Raw genomic sequence first — 21,353 nt, 5'->3', positions numbered from 1 at the left:
GAAGATGCAAAGATATCTATAACCATTTATAAGCATTCCTTTATGTAGTCAACATTTCATTAAAAATCCTAAACAAAAATATTCAGACCATCAAAATACATCTAGATTAAAACTTCTCAGTACTCTTAGGAAACAATATCTTAAAATATTTTTACTGTGTTTTAATCCCGCATTTAAAATTAGTTAGCTAAAAACTGATTCTACCTTTCCAATATATCTCAAATCTATCCTTTTTTCATTCTCACTGATACTATCCTAAGAAGTTTAGTTTATTAAAATCTCTAACCAAGAGTGCTGAAATAATCTTCAAATTGATCTTGCCTCCACAATTTGTTTCCCCTTCAATACCTCCTTCAAAGTGAACCAAATGACTTTCTAAAATACAAGTCAAATGTTACTATCTTTCCCTTCCTATCAAAAATTCTTTAACAACAAATGACCTAGCACACTGTACAAAGGCCTACCCCAGTCTGGAGTAAGCAATCTTATCTCATCTGTTACTATCAGTTCAGTTCAGTCGCTCAGTCCTGTGCTCAGTCGTGTCAGACTTTTTGTGACCCCATGAATCACAGCACGCCAGGCCTCCCTGTCCATCAGCATCTCCCTGAGTTCACTCAAACTCACATCCATTGAGTCAGTGATGCCATCCAGCCACCTCATCCTCTGTCGTCCCCTTTTCCTCCTGCCCCCAATCCCTCCCAGCATCAGAGTCTTTTCCAATGAGTCAACTCTTCACATGAGGTGGCTGTTACTATATTCACACCCTAAACTCTACCCTTAGTTCAGTTCAGCTCAGTAGGTCAGCTGTGTCCAACTCTTTGCAACCCCATGGACTGCAGCATGCCAGGCTTCCCTGTCCATCACCAACACCCAGAGCTTGCTCAAATTCATGTCCATTGAGTCGGTGATGCTATCCAACCATCTCATCCTCTGTTGTCCCCTCTCCTCCTGCCTTCTATCTTTCCCAGCATCATGGTCTTTCCTAATGAGTCAGCTCTTCATTTTGGGTGGCCAAAGTACTGGTGTTTCAGCTCCACCCTACCCTTAACCCACCCTCAACTCAAATTCCCCTGGACTATTCTGTAATACCGTTAAGGATTAGTCTTTTGTACTGTTGGAATAATCTCAAATATACTTCCCACCCATATTCTTTGCATGCACTAATAATAATCATGCTTTAAAACTCATTTCAATTTGCATCTTCTGTATGATACTTTTTCAGTGTTCAACCATTGAAAATTCCAGCCCAACACCTTCCCTAAACTGGAAGAGGAGCAAAATTCTCACCACACATATCTCCAAATACCTTAACTAAACCTCTCTCATGAGGTTCAGAACTTTCTATTTGGTTATAATTAGGTGTGTATGTTTTAACTCCTATTCCAGTCTGCTGCTGCTGCTGCTAAGTCGCTTCAGTCGTGTCCAACTCTGTGCCACCCCATAGACAGCAGCCCACCAGGCTCCCGTGTCCCTGGGATTCTCCAGGCAAGAACACTGAAGTGGGTTGCCATTTCCTTCTCCAATGCATGAAAGTGAAAAAGTGAAAGTGAAGTCGCTCAGTTGTGTCCAACTCCTAGCGACCCCATGGACTGCAGCCCACTGGGCCCCTCCGTCCATGGGATTTTCCAGGCAAGAGTATTGGAGTGGAGTTCCTTTAAAACAGGAATCCTCTTTAACACCTGTCACCACACCTTATATTAATAGGTACCTAAGTATTACATGGAAAAAATCAAGAAGCTACACTTAATTTGTGGGGCTAAGTAAAAATTAAGCTATTCCAAATTCAAATTTTAAAAAAAGTTTGTAGCACACATTAGTAGGACACATTGTAGGACACATTAGTCCTACAACAAAGCTTAAAGAGAACACTATAATCAACGGAGCCCACAAACTTGTAAGTAAACTTAGGTGAATTTATACTAAGCACAGTAGTGTGGGAGTTTGTCTACAGTGTAATAATTACAAGTGCTTTTTAAAAAGAAGTTTTAGTGAATGTAATTGATACGCAAGTTAAAATTTGGAACTCCAGGACATTTACCATGGCCTGAAAGGATTTACATTTCTAGGTTATAAATGCTACCAAAGTACATGAACAGTATATGCCAAAGGGATTTTCTGCTACTTAACCACATTTTGGCTGACTATAAAAACTTCAACAAGAAACTCATCTAGGATGGCTTCCCTTGAGGAAGAGCAGAACTGACCTAAAACAAGTTTAGTTTAATATAGCAGAGGGCCTCATAAAACCCTGACTACTGCTAAACAAATCAACTATGAAGAATAACCTTTCCGTGAATACCGAGAAAAAAGTTTTTCATTTCTTATTCATGCATCTTATCAATGGTACAAACTACTAAAGGCCATTATATTGGACCTTAATGAACAATATTAAGAATTAGAATTAAAAATTAAACCCAAATAAGAAACTCCCCTATCATTTTCTATTCAAAGTTAAGCTAAGTGGTATCAACTTTATTTTCCTGACAATCTCCTTCATTACCACAAACAAATTTATTCCTTCTTTCTACAGATTCCAAAATAATGTCCTATTATTACGCTTTTCAGAACCTTGAATTTTGATTTATTCCTTAATATCTTCCTTGATCTCATCCTACAAGGATTCCTTAGAATTGTTTTTCTTCAGGAATAACTTCATAGTACATTTTAATAGTGGTAAGCAATGAGTCAACATTTGACTACTGCAAAATTTTAGAAAACGACACAATAAAGGATAACTTTAAAAAAATTACTATGGCAGAAACCAACACAATATAGCAAACCAATTAACCTCCAATTAAAAATAAACTTAAAAAAATAAAAATTTACTGACAAACATATTGCTATGCTTCATTGCTAATTGTTTTTCCATGTATCAATTCAGTTTAATTCAGTCGCTCAGTCGTGCCTGACTCTCTGAGACCCCATGAATCGCAGCACGCCAGGCCTCCCTGTCCATCACCAACTCCAGTTTACCCAAACTCATATCCATCGAGTCGGATATGAGATGGCCTTCCAGCCATCTAATCCTCTGTTGTCCCCTTCTCCTCCTGCCCCCAATCCCTCCCAGAATCAGGGTCTTTTCCAATGAGTCATATATCAACAGTACTAAACAAAGCAATGACTCTTGAATACACACTATCATAAAAAGCTACCACTTCCAAATGTAAATGCAGTATCCTGACATGGAAGCTGCAAAATTGTGAATTAAATTCAGTCTCCTCTAAGACTGTCTATTGAGGATCCTTCTCTTTTTAAAGTCACTATAAAAAGCTATTTCTGCATGAAAAAAAAAGCTACTCTTAAATGGCATTTCCCTAACAGCAGTTTCTGTCATAGATTTTCAATATCTATATTTAAATTCTATGCTTATACAATTCTCTTACAAAAAATAACATATTTCTTTGTTTTTACTTATTAACGGTGGAACAGAGATCATTTTTCCAAATTCTTACCTGAATAATTGTGGCCAATATATTTACATAATTACTTTCAGTCTGATAGAGCTCTTTTGCAACTTGCCACCTGGCTGACTGCTTTGAAGGGACTGGAGTAGAATTCTTAGAGGACTTAGTACAAGATTTTGGTGTTTCTAAAAGGAAAGAGGAAGAAAGACTTAAAATGGAAGCCAGATATAAGTACCAAACACTGTACAGATTTGACAAAAAAAAAAAGAGGGTATCTACTCTTATAAATATACCACCATAAATATTTTCATTAGAGTTTCATCCTAGAATAAGGCCAGAAAAAAATAATGGTCATGTACTCTTCAAAAATGTCAAGATCATTAAAAAACAAAGAAATAAGGAAAGAAGAACTGTTCCAGATATGAAGAGACTAAAGAAAGATAACACAATTTATAATCCTGGATTGAATCCTAACTCAAAAAAACCTTTTTGCTTTTGCCAAATATCATAGTAGGACATTAGTGGAACAACTAGTAAAATCTGAAGGTCTAGAGTAGATCAGTGTTAAATGTTAATTTCCTAATTACAATTAACCTAATTAGACTCACTCCTCCATATTCAAAGCAAACTGACTGACTTACTATTCTCTAAAGACTCATTCTGTATGCTGTGTTACTTGCTCCTCTTGTAATAAATCTCAAACCCAACTCAGTTTTCTACACCTATTTTAAACTGAATTTTAATTCCTTCCATGAATATTTAGTGACTACCTATTCTATACCAAGGGCTTGCCTGGTGGCTCAGTGGTAAAGAACCCAGCTGCCAGAGCAGGAGATTCGGGTTCGATCCCTGGGTTGAGAAGATCCCCTGGGGAGGGAAAGGGCAACCCACTCCAGTATTCTTGCCTAGGAGGTCCCATGGACAGAGGAGCCGGGTGGACTATAGTACATGGGGTCCCAAAAGAGTCAGACATGACTTTGGGATTAAACAACTCTATTCCAGGCACTGAGAATAGAGCAGAGAAGATAGACAAGGTACTTATTCTCTTCAAGTATACATTTTGGTGAAGAGAATAAAACAATAAAGGAGTAAACAAACAATTTCTAACTGTGACAACTACTACTGAAGATGACACCCCGCGATCAGGTTGGTAGGAGGGAGTAGTGGGACAGGGCCTTACCTTTACAGAGAACCGGTAAGATTTCTTTAAAATAGGGAGAGCGAGTATAAAGTTCCCGAGGTATGGTTTTAACAGTAGAAAAATCTGAAGAATAACAGACACTGTGACTGATACCCGGAGAGTATTAGTGGAGGACAACAGCACATGACAGGAGAAGCAACTGAGGAAGGATTACCCAGGAACCTGAAAGCTGTGGCAATACAGAGCTACCGTCTGTGCAGAAAACAGCATGAGCTAATTTACATGTTTTTAGAGACCTTTCTAAGTGCTGAATGTAGAAAGGCAAACATGAATATAGGGAGGCCATCTAAAGGACCATTGCAATTATCTAAGAGAGACCATTTATATAGAAAAGGTTGATAAAGGAAGGGTAACAAAGGAATAGAGATTGAATCAAGATTTCTAATATGATTATGCAAAAAATAGCTTGTGTATTAGAACAAGGAGGTGTGAAAAATACAGTTGAACAGGAAAAAACTCAAATTTGGGCATCATCAGCTATAGAAAGAAAAGCCATAGAATTAAATGAGATCATTTAGGAAGAATTCCATGGAAAAGAAATGACTCAGGAATAACATTCCACATTTAGAGTTGGAAAGATAAGTTAGGCCAAGGAGAAAGACAAATGAGTGATATACGAAAGCCAGAATTAAAAAATGTGTCGAGGAAGGAGTAGCTGCCCATGTGCTGAATGCTGTTGACTATAGAAAAACTGTCAGTCTCCCCAGCAAGAGCACTGAAATTCAATTGGAATGAACTGAAAAGACAGTAAAAAGAAAGGAAATGAGACAATGGATCAAGATAAATCCTTCAAGAGTAGTTATATGAAAGAGAAGAGAGAAATAGGATAGTCAGTGGAGAGTATTATGAAGTCAAGGGGAGGTTTTGATTATTTTATAAATTAGAAAACAACATATTTATGTGCAGACTGAAAAAAAAAAAACAGAGGGGAAAAAACTGGAGATCAAGGTAAAAGAACTAATTATATGTGGCTTCCTGTATCAGCTGATAAAGTAAATTCACCTTTTTCTGACTTCACTGTACCTATTTTTTCCATTATTCATGTGACATCTCCTGTGATTCTTTGTGTTAACAATCTGCTCTCTGAACAGCTCTATCACTTTCTAGCTGTGTGACTCTAGACAAGTTTTACTTCTCTAATCTCAGTATGGTCATCTGTAAAACAGGGGCAATAAAACTTATCTTATAAACACAAAACATACAAACACTTAGAGCAAGCAATTGTTAAATCTAAGCATTTTCGTGTGCCTTTTCTCCTCAGCTAGAACAAAGGCCGGTCACTGTCGTACGGATTTATCTACATTCTAATAATTATTCTATTCCACTAAATTTAAAGATTTAAAAATGTGAATTACCTCCATAGTTAATGCTAGATTCTGGTGTGTTGGAGATATCTAGGAGTGACCCTATAGAAAGGGAATGTTCAGCTGAAGGGCGCTTACGGGGAGGGAAAGGTGACAAGTCTGCCTCTCTTGAAAGCTGAGCAAGTGTCTCTTTTAAACGACGTCTTTTGCGATTGCTGTTTGGGGTATTTAGAGAAAGCAGTGACACTGATTTCTTGAGCTCAGGTGTATTGGCCTGCAATCAAAAGCACAAAAGCTCAATTTTACTTCTGTGGTTCTTTACTTACTGAGACAAGAACAAAAGGAAAACACGCTTAAGAATCTGACAAAATCTGGGTTTTGCACAATAATTTTACAACTACACATTTTTCCACATAATTCGGCTGCTGCATAAAACATAATAATCAAAGGACTACTGTAACTGTCTAACCACTAACACCTAATTCTTTTTCTCCACAGTAGTATTACCATTACATATTTGCCTATAAGCTTGTTTACAATCTACTCTCCATTAGACCATAAATTCCAGGGAGGCAGGACCATTCATTCATATTTTGTTCACTGTATCTCTGGCATTTAGCACAATGCCTGGATACAGTGCTCTAAAATATTTCTCAAATACCACTTGATTTTTTAACTGTACTGTCTTTAAAAATGCATCAATGATGCTGCACGAGGGCTTTCACTAACTGAGGTGAGCAGGGGCTTCTCACTGCAGTGGCTTCTCTTGTTGCAGAGCATGGGCTCTAGGCTTGCGGGATGCAGCAGTTGCAGCACATGAGCTTAGCTCCCCAACAGCATGTGGAATCCTTCCGGACAAGAGATTAAATCCATGTTCCCTGCATTGGCAGGCAGGTTCTTAAGCACTGGACCACCAGGGAAGTCCTACCTCTAGATTTTTTTCAGAGTTCTCTCTTGCAATCTGAAGCATATTTTTTAAACTTTACGCTCAGAAACTTACATTGAGAATAAGGGCTCAAAGAGAACACAACAGAGTACATATTTAGATTTTACAGAAACATAATAAATGCACACTTCACCTTCAACTTTTCATTCAAAATTATTAAATCCCAAACTGAAGTAAATTTTCCCTTGAAGCCTGCTTCTATATCTTTCTGTCACATTCTGGTGAACGACACCGTTTTCACCAAGATCCAGCAATGAAGGCTGGATTTTTCTTGCCTACAATTCCTTCTACTACAGTCATTTTTTTAATGACATCTCTCCCCATTCTTCAGTTGCTCCAATACTTACAGGACAAATCAAAATGCTTTAACATATTAAAAACTTGATTCTGCCTATTTAGTCAGCTTTATCTGTTGGCCTTCTTTCCCATACTCTTTTCTGAAGCCATAATTTTAATGTACTTTTAAGCTTTCATACCCTCTCCCACCTGCTGTCTAACATGCATTTCCTTACTAAGTTAGCCAAGGAAGATGGTTCAGCATTTATTTGCTCTTTTCAATCCTGCCTGAGTCTCTGAGTTAGTTAGTAGTTAGAATGCATACATTGCTCAATTATGGCACATTTCATCGTGTACTGTAATTGTATCCACATCTCTCTTTCCTTTAAGGTTCTAAGTTTTTGAAGATAGGGATGTTATGGTTTATAATGGTATCACCAAGAATTAGCACAGAATGACATAGATTAAAATAAGATCCAATACATTAAATCTACATAGACTATCCCTCAATATCCAACTGTTTAATTATTCTGACATCCTAAACATGACAAAAAACATGATCTACGTGCTAATTATCCTAGGTTCTTTTGGAATAAAAAAGTGTCATCTTCATGCAATCAAGTTCACAGAACAAATGAAAAAAGGGACAAACAGCATACCTTTTCATATAAATACATAGTTTCTCCAGCTCGGGCATCCATTTGAATGCTTCCCCAGAACCACTAGTGGAAAGAAGACTTTAATTACGAATTTATCTCATCAGAAAAGATATTACTAATGTTTTTTACCAGTCCAGGTTTGATGCATGATACAGGATGCTTGGGGCTGGTGCACTGGGATGACCCAGAGGGATGGTGTGGGGAGGGAGGTGGGAGGGGGGTTCAGGATGGGGAACACGTGTACACCCGTGGCGGATTCATGCTGATGTATGGCAAAACCAATACAATGTTATAAAGTAATTAGCCTCCAATTAAAATAAATAAATTTATTTTTTAAAAAAAGAAATAAAAACCACTCTTATTTTACAATTACTTGCCTCTTGTTTCACAACATAAAGTTTCTTTGAAGGTTCAAATGGAAGTTCTTTTACTATATTCTCTTCAACTATAAGGTGAGTGCATCTTTCATCTCCAACTGGTAAACAGTTTCCTCCTAAAGAAGAAAGCATACAAGCATACATAAGACCAATTGTTTATCCCCAGGCCCAAATTTTTTAAAGAGACATATTCTTGAGGAAGTGATTAGCAGGAGTAGGGAATAAAATATGTTAGCTTTTAAATTATGCTGAATTCTACCTTGCATTTTAGTCATTTCTTCCATATTGGTTTTCTCTTCATCCGAAAAACCCAGGAAACTTAAAATGCAATCTTGAAATGGAGGAACTTTAAATTCATTTCTAAAGTCATCAACTGATGCACAGAAGTCCCTAAAAACAAAAGTACACTCTTTTAAAACCAGCTTAACTGCAATTCAATATAAGTGAAGCGGATCAATTTATAAATCTACAGTAACTTTCAAGGTTTTAGCATAATCCATTTACTGAAAATATTTTACATTAGGTCCTGAAATATTATAAAAACTATAGCTAAAAAAAACTGATGTGTCCTCAGTCATCCCAGAAGTAACTTCCCACACAGTTTAATCACAGGTAATAGTTAAAGATGCAAATATCTGCTGTGTACATGAAATTTTGTATGTATTACAGGGGTTCTATAGTTTCATAAAATCTAATAATCAAGTACAAGAGCAAGGAATTGTGAGACTGGAAAGCTTAACAAGGTTATGAAATGCAGTTACCACTTAAAATGTAACCAGACAAACATAAGAAAAAATATAGCACAACCCAAACATCCAGATGCAGTAAGCTATTACCTGATAATTTTAGAATGCTTTTATTGGTTATTAAATTATTTTATAAAATAAAGTTCAAAGATATCATAGATGTGTCTTTCCATTTTCAATAATTATAATAATAAAAACTTTGTTCCTCCTATACTTTATTCCCTAAGCTTCACAAAGACTGAATTACTTTTCATATATTAATTTATGAATTTTGGGCACATGGGTTTCCTTATGACATGTGACTGATTCACATAATTAACAACTGAATTTCTAAATACTTACTGTTCATTCCGCCTTTCCCAAGCTTTATGAATCCATTCTGGTTTCATAATTGGAGTACCCAGGCTCACAGCTACCTAAAAACATAAACATTAATTATGATGCATTTTTATCTTAAATAACTGCATTCTTATAAGATATGAACAATTATAATTACATTCTTAGATCACTGCCCATCTGCTTTGTAACAAAATATAAAGAAAAAACTATCTTTCCATCATACAGTCTAGGTTAAAATAACTTGCAAAACAAGTTCCACAAGGTCCAAGCTGTTTCATTTTATTTTAAATAAATACATCTCCCAAGTTGATTCAGTTCATCTTTATTACATTTCTATTTCTGTGTTTACTTTTTTAGAAGTATTAACCCCCATGATAGCACTAAGAGTTTAAGAGAAAATATCTGATTAGGTCACAAAATCTTAGATATGAGTTCTAAGTATACCTCCCAGGAATTCAACATTACCCTAATGTTGCTACATATATACACTGATGGAGGGTGAGAACAAAGTGATAAACTCTTCAAGTGCAATCCTTGAACTAAGACTTTAATCCCAATAAAAGTATTTTCTCCTGTTCTATAATTTTCACAAGTTAAATCTTAGAACCATTTTATAAGAACAAAGTTCTGCTCTTAGATAAGAGAGAAATACCTACCCTCATCACCTTCTGACCCCCTTACTCACCAACGCTCACAGTAATTCTTTTCTAATATTACTCATCTGCCTCCTAAAATGTTATTCACTTACCAACCTCCACTATCCTAATCATCTTTCAAGACCTAACTCAAGCTCCACGGCCTCCTTCAAACCTCAGGGGCCACACTCCTATGATTTCAAATTTTTTACTAAACACACATATAGCAAAAATCGAATTTCTGATCCTCAATAAATTGTGAGAGAAACAGACAAAATGAGAACACTTTCATTAAATCCATTACCAAACAGTGCTATATTGAAATACACAAAAACACTAAAATTTACATACCCTGAATTTTTCTCCTTGTGTACAATTTGCCACCAAATGTGTAACTTTTGAATTAAAGTCTTTTCGAATAACTCCACCCATGTGATGAACCAATGTCACCAATCTGGCCTCAAAAGAAAAAGTAAACATTGTTTTTTTTAATTAATATGAACAAAATTTTAAACGATGTTTATAGTTCATTTAGCATATACTGATTTCTATTTATCAGGTACATAAAAGAATTTTTATAAAGTTTATGTTAAAAAAATTAAAGATTCATTTGCTTTACTGGCATAGGCAAAATCATAAAAAGGTAAGCTAGTTAAGATGAACACACAAAACTAATTAAAGACTGGCTTTCACACAAGTGAAAAAGTAAATATATTACTTCTCAGAGGTGGGTGGTGAAGTAAAAAAGCTTGTTGCTTTGCCAGGCAAAGGGGGACACAACAGGCTTGTGTCCCCAAAAAATGTATGTCCTCAATTTATTACTTTTTAAAAGCCAGGTTGCCATCACATCAAGATTCTTTTCACTGAATTATATTAATACCCCATTCAGTCAGTTCAGTTCAGTTGCTCAGTTGTGCCCGACTCTTTGCGACCCCATGAATCGCAGCATGCCAGGCATTAGCTCCAACATAAATAATTTTACAGTTCAAAGAAAGAAGTTTCTATGAATTCTGTAGGGCGATGAGAATACTTTAAGACTAGATATACATAATAAAACATTGCAATGCAAAAACAAAAACTTCAAATAATATGCTAATAAAATACTTAAAAAGACAATTTAAATAGTTACACAGTTTTTCTAATTCACAGACCAGCCACCCTAGACACAACATTTGTTTGTTTACAAGGCTCTTCAGAGTCTCTTCACAAAGTTTAAGACCACTTTCATACTCATTCATAGTTGGCTTCCTGGGTGGCTCAGACACTAAAGTGTCTGTCTGTAATGCGGGAGATCCAGGTTTGATCCCTGGGTCAGGAAGATCCCCTGGAGAAGGAAACGGCACCACACTCCAGTACTGTTGTCTGGAAAATTCCATGGATGGAGGAGCCTGGTGGGCTACAGTCCATGGAGTCGCAAAGAGTCGGACACAACTGAGCGACTTCACTTCACTTCACATTCATGGTAATTTCTCCTTCAATATTTTAAAAATAAAATCATGATACAACTACCAAAAAAAGGCAAATTTAAATTTATTTTTCTAGAGAAAATATTCTTTGACTAGAATGTTTTAAAATACTTACTAGTTCTTCTTTCTTCCTGAATCCAGTAAAACATAGTACTAGATTCATCATGCTGGTACAATAGAGTGGGCGACATGAAAATGGCAAAGGCTGAAGGATACAATTTTAAATCTGTGAGATTCTCTATAGCAAAAATAGAACACATCTTTCTAAACTAAACATATTTCCCTCTCTTGCCATTTAACATTCCCAACCCAAAAATATACTTGCATTTTTCAATATGTAAGAAATTGCAAGGATCAATTTCACAATAAAAAGTTCCCATGATTTCCCATATCATATTTGATACACATAATCTAAACACACTTTACTACTGCCAAATAAAACATAAATAACCATACCCAAACTTTTATTTCCAAAATGTACTTTGATACATGAGGTATTGTCTATAATAAAAGATTTCCATATACTACTGTAAATGCTTCAAATTAAAGTTAAAAGAGGTCAAAAATATTTTTCTAATAAATACTGATCATACATATACTTGAACCAAATATGATTCCAACTTTTCAGCTAAAATATGGAGATAGTAAATAATTTAACAAATGATTTTATCTATCTATATATGAAAGAGAATGCTTAAAAACAGATATAAATTTAATTCCCACTATTGGGCAGAAATATCTTTTCCATAATCTTGGCCTTTAAAATGTTTATGTGTGTTTTGAAAACAAGACTTCCAAATCAAAACAGAAAATTAAGGATTATCATGTGCTCATTATTAGTATCTATAATAAAAGAAGCACAAAGACCCAAGCAGTTTAAAGTTAATAAAGCAAGCTTAAGAATGTCAAAACAGAGCAATAAAATAAGTATCAACTCTACTACAACTTAACTGAAATGCTATTCAAAAACAAAAAGCTAAAGTAATTTCCCTAATTTATCAGTAGAAACTGATAAAAATGCAATTGTGGTAGCTGTTCTATATGGAGGAAAACTAAGTTTATGTATTTATATATATACATCTTTGATACTCAGGTTTAAAGCAAATTATTTCTTCCCAAGATACTGCAGGTATTAATATTTTGTATATACACATGATATTCTTCGGGCTTCCCAGGTGGCGCTAGTGGTAAAGAACCTGCCTGCCAATGCAGGAGATATAAGGAGGGCATGGCAACCCATTTCAATATTCTTGCCTGGAGAATCCCATGGCCCGACGGGCCAAAGTCCATAGGGTTGCAAACAGTCAGACACAACTGAAGCGACTTAACACGCATGCACACACATATTATTTATGATTAAAGGACTTCTGAGTTCTACAGAAGGGAGTACTACAGAGTAGCCACTACTATTCCTATTCTAAAGATTTCATATTCTCAACAATTAATGAGATTTTTCTGCAAAAAATTCATTAATAAAATTTTATTAACCTTGAGAAGTTATAATAAGCATATATTCTTTCTTACCTCTCCTTTTTCTGCACAGTTTAATACAACTGGTGGTCCAATAACTCTACAATCAGCCTTGTATAACTCATTAAAGACAGAATCCTGGAAGTCCATGACTATGAATACATTTTCAAATTCTGGAGAATCCAAACTTTTAAATTCTTCAACTGATTCCATCTTTACAAACGGCAGTTTAATTTCCTTGATTTTTTCCATGGCATTATTAAGAAATAAAATTTATATATTATAAAATCAATTATAAATCTCTCTAAGTAAGACCCCCAAATCAACTCAGTATCAACATTTTAATTTGTGTATTTGTATAAATGTAGAAACTTAAGTTTTAAATCATACAATGAACATTATACTTAATAGTGAACAGTCATATTTATTTATATAAACATATCTCTACATTAAGATTTTAAATTTTGAAAATTATTATAAAGGTGTAAGTTTCTGACATGACTTGGTAGTCATTATAAAGCATCTAGTATGGATATAAAAAGAGGGATGATGAATTTTTTAAGTACATGTATTTTGATAGTAGAATGCCTTAGAAAGATATCCACAGTTGCTTTTTATTCTGACTGAGAAAATGATGCCATACGCATAGTTCTTCCTGCACAAATTATAGTCAGAAAAAAAGAAAAAAATATTATGCCATGTATAAAAATACTATGACATCTACAGAAAGTTCAGTATAAATGAGGGAAATAAGAGAAAGATAAGAAAATATGGAGGCGACTACAACATTGTATACACAGGATATAAAAAGGCAACTTTGTAATGTACATCCATGAAAAAGAATGAAGATAATTAAGTATCTATATGATTTGTATAAAAAAAAACAGAACCATTTAAAAGAAAATTCAAATGGGTGAGTCAATATTTGGGCTTTACTTCCCAGGCTGATGTGAAGGTATGAATTGTGTATCCCAAAACTCACGTTGAAGTCCTAATCCCCTGTACCTCAGAAGGTAACTATTTCAAGATATGGCCTTTCAAGATGTAATAAAGGTTAAATGAAGTCACATGGGTGGATTCTAGTCAGACTGGATTAGTGGTGGATAGGTGTCCTTATAAAAGGAAATCTGGACATACAAAAGAGATATGCATGCACAGAAGATAAGCCATGTGAAGATAAAGCAAGATGGTGGCAGTCATCGACAAGCCAAGGAAAAAGGCCTCAACAGAAATTACACCTGCTGACACCTTGATCTTGGACTTTAGCCTCCAGGGAAGTGAGAAAACATATTTCTATTGTTTGAGCTGCCCAGCATATGTTATTATGGAAACCCTCACAATCCAGTATTAGCTGGAATAGGGAATTAGATATATTTCATACAGTGAGGTAAATTCCCTGATGACTGTCAAATTGACTTGAAATGTGGAAGTAATACAAGAATTCAGAATAAAATAAAATTATTGAGAAAAAAGTAGAGTTTAAAGTATTAGATCTTCGCAAATACATAAGTGAAATGTCATTTAAATGTTACAATACCAAATTACTATATAAGGATTTCATTATTTATAAAACATTATAGTTTGAGGTTTCAGAAACATCCAAATTTTAAAATAAATGTCACAGTTTTCATTAATCTAGCTTCAGATTGTTCAAAGTATACCTTGCGTCTACTTTAGGCCCAATCACCAGTAAGTGGACTATAGAATACAATCAAAGGAAGTGCAGCATGCCACATGCAAGGAAATGCTTGACCTACCATATTAACAATACTTTTTATTAATTTTTCATCCGATTTTCCAGGACAACTTTCTTTTATCTTTATAACAGGGACTTCCATTATGTTAATAGTCTGTGGAAAAGAGACTTAATTATGAGATTAAGAACACTATAGATTTATTTATGCACCGATGGAAGGCAAATAGTCTCTTTTAAAAAAAAATAAAAAGTTAAATCTCCATACCTTTAAGGCTCTTATAAGTTCTTCTTGTTTTCCAGCTTCTTGAACCAGTATGACTCTTGTTTCAATCTGAGGCATTTCTTCTATTAAAATTAAACATTTTTAAGTAAAACACTTTTATTATTCACTAACATCAAAATCTGTAGCCTCCAATCCCTTTTTTGGTTATATCTGTAATGTTTTCCATCTTTGAGATAATAACATTCCCTGAAATTAAGATGACTTAATTCCTAGCTTTTTAAAAAAATCTGATCAGGTATCATTTCAGAAGAGAAACACACTGTATTATAAACAAAGTATTCAAACATCAGCACTCTTCATAACCAAAGAAAGCATTCACCAATTGGCAGAGTCATCCTCTGAAATAGTGCACACAACTTTAGGAAAGATACGTTTACACAGTGGAAAGGGAAGAAGTGGCTCTTCACCTGACCAGTCCTAACTGAATATATTGTAGCTAACAATATTACAGCTAGATTGCCCTCACATACAGCAAAAGCAACATCCAACAACAAGACACCTTCTCCTTTAAAGTTGGGAAATGCCAAACAAGAATAAAAAAATCTAGTGCAATGGGTTTTTGTTAACAAATTTTTACTGAATGCCTGTACCCTAACTTAACAATATTACAGTCAAATCATAAGAAAATCGCTAGTCAGTAAGTTTAGGATTAAAAGAGTGATTTGTCATTTTAAAGCAGATAACATGTTTACCTTCAACACATGAAGTAGATCTAATAAATAAGTTTTCCTTAGAAGTTTCGGCAACTTTAGAATCAAAAATGGAAGAGTCTGCCAAGCTTGTACTGCCAGTAGTGGATGCTAATGCACTATCATCAGCCATTGTTTGTTCTCTTCTATGATGGCTGAAAAAACAATTTAAATAAAATTACAAAAAACGAACATAATTGTTAGGCAAAAACAAGCATTAATACCTACAACTTATAAGAAATATCATTACCCAATTTTTAAAAATACTGAACCAAAGGAAGTCACTCAACTTCTCTGAAGCTCAGTTTGCTCTTTATCTGTAAAATAAAGATACTCTTACCTGACTCATAGAGATACAGTAAAATAACAATGTACCAAAAGTACATTATCTGTATAAAGTACAAAAGTACAGGATATTACCAGACAGTCAAAAAGTACTCAAAATGTACCCATAAATACTATGCTACCTCCCCATCCATACCTTTGCCCTCATCCAAACTATTTCTTTTCCTATTTTATCATGTCACCATCATCCCCTAAATAATTCCAGTCAAAAACCTGATCCATCTTTACTCTTTCATCTACCTCATTTGCCCTCCCCTAAATTGCTATCAATCCCTCAAGCATCTCTGTATCTCTGGGATCCAGCGGGTCTTTTTGTGGCCAATGCCATAATGCTCACTTGGTGAAAAACAACAGTTCCAGAAAACTGTCTCTATCACCAGTTTCTTCAAAGGTCACGATCCACATGGTTTTCAGGGTATGGTTCTAAAAAGAAATGTGACCATGTTACTTCCTTGCTTTAAACTTGCATGAGAAGGGCTCCTTAGACAATCAAGTTCAAATTCACCGTCCAGTTCACACTTTCATCCTAGTCCACCTATTTAACCTCACCTCTTCTATTTCCCCAAGTCCACATGGGCTGTACTGCTCCAGCCACAAAGGATTTCCCAGATTTTTGCAAACAACTTACTCCACATCTACTTGCATTTAACAGGGCTCAATTCTCCACCCAGCATGTCTTTCAACACATCACACCACTTGACTTATCCTCTGTAGATTTCTCCAAACTTCTCATGTATAACTGGACTGCTCCCTTCTCTGTATTTTCATACTACTTTACAAAAGTTTATCCTCTAAAAGATTTCACAAGACAATTAACAAGTGTCATTATGATCCTGGACTATGAAAGAAAATCTTTTTTAAATTTCCAGGACTTAAAGAGTTGAAACGTTAAGCAAACAGGGAATAAAGAAAAAGCTGAATAGACTTTTATCCATTCAAACTGGAGTTTTTAATGTAAGTTTATTATCTTGAGGTAAATTTCCACAATACTGGGCAAATACAAAGAAGAGGCCCCATCTTACCTAAAGGTGCATACCTGATCTCATTTACCCTTTCCTACATTTTCAGAATAATAAAACATACAAATAGCTTTCAGTACATTTTTAACAAAGTAATGTTTAAAGTATTATTAGCCTCATTTCTGCAAAGTGGTATCAAATAGTGTGACAAGGTTCACACTAGTAATAGACTTAAGCCTGATTATTAAGTGCACTAACTTATATTAGTTGCTTCAGAGTCAAGCAACTCAGCTTCCAGTCTCAACTCTGCACTTAGTAGGTTAAGCCTCAGTTTCCACACCAGGAAAAGGTTTAACAGTACAACTCAAATCCAATTGTGATAAACTTAATAGATGATGTCTTTACATGAGTGACAATTATTCATTCTCATGATGCAGGGAAACATTGAAAGCAGAAGGGGACAACAAAGGATGAGATGGTTGGATGGCGTCACTGACTCAATGGACATGAGACTGAGTAAACGCCAGGAGTTGGTGATGGACAGGGAGGCCTGGCAAGCTACAGTCCATGGTGTTGCAAAGAGTCAGACATGACTGCGTGACTGAACTGAACTGATAATATTCACAATGTGAACATTTCTCATTGTTTTACCATACATCCACATCAATCATTATTTAAAGGCTCCCCAAAGGAGAGCTCCAATAGTTGTTAGTAAGAGTCTTAGAATCAATAATAAACTCTATACAGCCCTTATTTTTCTGTTAAGTCTCTCACACTTAAATGTTTCTAGTGAAAAAGAAAGGCTCTAAACAGGCTTTCATTTCAAGTCCCCTTAAAAGGATGTTAAAAAGAAAAATCCACCGAAACTACTAACCTATATGCTGCAACTACTGAAGCCAGGGCCCAACTACTGAATTTCTGTGCTTGACAACAGAAGCCACGGCAAAGAGAAGCCAGTGCACCACAAGAATGAAGAGAGTAGCCCCAGATCGCTCACCACAACTAGAGAAAGACCACATGCAGCAAGAAAGATCCAGCACAAACAAAAATAAAATTTTTTAAAAAGAAAGAAAAATCAAGAGATGATTGCTGCTTTAAGGAACGTAAGAGCGAGTCTTTAATAAATCAAAAATACCATGAGTTCACATTTTTTCACTTATGCCTCTCTGTTTCAGTTCAGTTCAGTCGCTCAGTCATGTCCGACTCTTTAACAGGGAAGTAACTACAAAGTAAAACTGTCTCTGATGATACTATATATGATCAGTTTATTGCCAAAACAGGTTTCGGTCAGTTCAGTCGCTCAGTCCTGCCCGACTCTTTGCAACCCCATGAACCACGGCACGCCAGGCCTCCCTGTCCATCACCAACTCCCGGAGTCCACCCAAACCCATGTCCATTGAGTCGGTGATGCCATCCAATCATCTCATCCTCTGTTGTTCCCTTCTCCTCCTGCCCTCAATCTTTCCCAGCATCAGGGTCTTTTCCAATGAGTCAGCTCTTTGCATCAGGTGGCCAAAATATTGGAGTTTCAGCTTCAGCATCAGTCCTTCCAATGAACACCCAGGACTGATCTCCTTTAGGATGGACTGGTTAGATCCCCTTGCAGTCCAAGGAGCTCTCAAGAGTCTTCTCCAACACCACAGTTTAAAAGCATCAATTCTTCGGCGCTCAGCTTTCTTCACAGTCCAACTCTCACATCCATACATGACCACTGGAAAAACCATAGCCTTGACTAGATAGACCTTTGGTGACAAAGTGATGTCTCTGGTTTTTAATATTCTGTCTAGGTTAGTCATAACTTTCCTTGAGAGGAGTAAACGTCTTTTAATTTCATGGCTGCAATCACCATCTGCAGTGATTTTGGAGCCCAGAAAAATAAAGTCAGCCAAAACAGCTTTCAGTCAGTTCAGTCACTCAGTTGTGGTCAACTCTTTGCAATCCCATGAACCACGGCACGCCAGGCCTCCCTGTCCATCACCAACTCCCGGAGTCCACCCAAACCCATGTCCATTGAGTCCTGTTTCCACTGTTTCCCCATCTATTTGCCATGAAGTAACTATGCCAAAACTTTTGACTGTGTGGATCACAATAACCTGTGGAAAATTCTTCAAGAGATGGGAATACCAGACCACCTGATCTGCCTCTTGAGAAACCTGTATGCAGGTCAGGAAGCAACAGTTAGAACTAGGCACAGAACAACAGACTGGTTCCAAACTGGGAAAGGAGTATGTCAAGGCTGTACATTGTCACCCTGCTTATTTAACTTCTATGCAGAGTACATCATGAGAAATGCTGGGCTGGATGAAGCACAGGATGGAATCAAGATTGCCGGGAGAAATATCAATAACCTCAGATATGCAGATGACACCACCCTTATGGCAGAAGGTGAAGAAGAACTAAAAGGCCTCTTGAAAGTGAAAGAGAGTGAAAAAGTTGGCTTAAAGTTCAACATTCAGGAAATTAAGATCATGGCATCTAGTCCGATCACTTCATGGGAAATAGATGGGGAAACAGTGGAAAACGGCTTTAACATTTAGAAAAAAGATGCATGCTAAAGTTACCATGTATCAACAGTCTGATTACAAACTGAAAAGCACTAATAATTTTTTCACATTCATGTATTCTGTAAGCTTTTAAGATAAACACACACAAAAAATCAGTGTTAATAAACCCATACAGATTACTTTTAATCTGAGAACATACTCAAGGAGTTTCTAACTAAATATAACATATGCCTCTTTCCATAACAAAGATAAAATTTGTCATTTAAACAAGCATCCTTTTATTTTTTTAGGCAATCATTTTTCAGGGTGGAGGAGCTAAATGCCATACTGGACATGGTGGTGTTATTGACAATAACACTGTTCACGTTACGTAATACTGTCATTAACAAATAACTTTTATTTAACCAATTTGTGGCACTGTTCTATACCTTTTACTTGCATTCATTTAATCTTTGCAACAATCCTAAAGGGCAGGTACTATTATGCTCATTTTACAGATAAAGAAACCTAGAACAGAGAGATAAACTTCCCCCAGGGCATACTGTTGGTGGCAAAACACTCAATTCCGAGCCGATTTCAGAGGCTGCGCTTTTAACCCTTTCAGTACAGTTCAGTTCAGTCGCGTCCGACTCTTTGCGACCCCATGAATCGCAGCACGCCATAACCAACTGTACGCGGGGTGGAGCGCCGGAAAGGGCTGGCATTTTACATTAAATACTAAAAACTAAAGATGCCAGGAAGAATCCAAGAGTGAAACCACTAAGTAATCTGAGATAAGCCCCCAAAGGCCACAGCTGCCGGCCCCAGATCCGCAGAGCCCATTGTGGCTTGCCAAGGCCCCCTTTCCGACAACTCCCCCCTTTGCCCAGAAACTCTTTCGGAAAAAATATCCAACCCGGCAAGCGATGACGAAGCATAGCAGCCAGGATGACCTCCAGTTCCCACTCCGCAACCAGGCCCCGCTGTTGGGAAGACGGCGGGGTGGTTTCCAGAGCCGGGAAGCCAGGGCTGGGTGCTCCGGAATTCGCGGTCACCGGGGCGGGGCCGTGGGACACAAGCACAGCGGCCCACTGCTCTGGGGACGCCGGCCCACTCCCACCTCCGCCACGCGCACCCACAGAGCCCTCACCACTCTCAAAGGACGCCCTGGAAGTTCCACCTTTTCAAGCACAGGTCCTTCTCACCGTTACCGCCATTCCTCGCCGGCCGCGGCCACAGCCAATTCAAAAAGTGAGTCACTCTCTCTAAAAGTCATGCCGATTGGCGCGTGATGTCAACCTCCTTCCCATTTGCTGGAGTCTCCAGAGGGGCGGTGATTGGCCGCTGCGCACCTCCCCGCAGACGCTGACGGATTGGTCGATCGTGTGTTTCAAATAAACCCAACGGCTTCGACGTCAGAACGTCACAAATTTGTAGAGAAGCGCCAGGATGCGACCGGTAGGTGGCGATAGAGGCTCCTGGGTTTCTGTGGGAGTGATTAGCAGGTGTGTCTGAGGCTACCGCTTGTTTACTCAGTAAACATCCCGTTTCCTAGGGAGAGGTTGAGTGGATTTTCTGTCCCCTCAGCTTTTTTTTTTTTTTTTTAATGGATTACGCTCTGCCAGATCCCTTAAATGTAATCTGCGCCTTGACAGATGAATTTTTCTTCAGTGGTTCCTGTGAGTTGTAAGATTTTTCTGCCTGTATGCTTCCGGTTTCAGGAATTTAAACGTGGGTTAAGGGGTTTAGAGTTTGGTAGTTGTCTTGGTGTCCAGGACATGGGAACTTGGGGTTTCTCCAGCTGGACTTTGAGAAGCCGCTTATTTATATCCTGATGTATGTAAAGCACTGTGCTCTGGTCTAGGGAATTTCACGTATGATTAGAATAAATTCTTAGTGTTTCTAGCACTTTTTAAAATAAATTAACTTGCATTTGAACAAATGTAAAACTATGGCATGAGATTCTAGAATTTTCTGAAGCCAAAGTAAATTGTTTCTTGCTGCACCCGCTCTTCCTCGAGGTCTTTTGCTGCTTTCCTCTGACGTCTAGCCAAGTTTATCATTTTTCCTATAAT

The 21,353-nt window shown here is 36.9% G+C and overlaps 1 protein-coding gene across 5 annotated transcripts in view; it reads right to left on the bottom strand.

The window, feature by feature from the left end:
* The window catches only part of ECT2 (epithelial cell transforming 2), a 59,321-nt gene extending 38,743 nt beyond the window's left edge, over window positions 1-20,578 (bottom strand). Inside the window, exons 1-13 of one of the 5 annotated variants that reach the window (XM_010835268.1) lie at window positions 20,429-20,578; window positions 15,495-15,646; window positions 14,785-14,864; window positions 14,581-14,673; window positions 12,878-13,060; window positions 11,469-11,558; window positions 10,239-10,346; window positions 9,256-9,329; window positions 8,427-8,557; window positions 8,168-8,283; window positions 7,791-7,853; window positions 5,961-6,183; window positions 3,453-3,589 (exon numbers count right to left, since the gene is read on the bottom strand). In XM_010835268.1, coding sequence (XP_010833570.1) covers window positions 3,453-3,589; window positions 5,961-6,183; window positions 7,791-7,853; window positions 8,168-8,283; window positions 8,427-8,557; window positions 9,256-9,329; window positions 10,239-10,346; window positions 11,469-11,558; window positions 12,878-13,060; window positions 14,581-14,673; window positions 14,785-14,864; window positions 15,495-15,624 — 1,428 coding nt within the window. In that variant the 5' untranslated portion in view covers window positions 15,625-15,646; window positions 20,429-20,578. The remainder of the gene's footprint in view (window positions 1-3,452; window positions 3,590-5,960; window positions 6,184-7,790; window positions 7,854-8,167; window positions 8,284-8,426; window positions 8,558-9,255; window positions 9,330-10,238; window positions 10,347-11,468; window positions 11,559-12,877; window positions 13,061-14,580; window positions 14,674-14,784; window positions 14,865-15,494; window positions 15,647-20,428) is intronic. The other 4 variants (XM_010835272.1, XM_010835269.1, XM_010835271.1 and 1 more) reach the window with 4 other exon arrangements.
* Window positions 20,579-21,353: the final 775 nt, after the last annotated feature.

The sequence above is a fragment of the Bison bison genome, unplaced genomic scaffold (assembly GCF_000754665.1).
Source record: "Bison bison bison isolate TAMUID 2011002044 unplaced genomic scaffold, Bison_UMD1.0 scf7180017864040, whole genome shotgun sequence".
Taxonomy (NCBI): Eukaryota; Metazoa; Chordata; class Mammalia; order Artiodactyla; family Bovidae; genus Bison; species Bison bison.
Note: the sequence above shows the minus strand (reverse complement) of the source record. Positions and strands in the feature narration are given on the sequence as shown.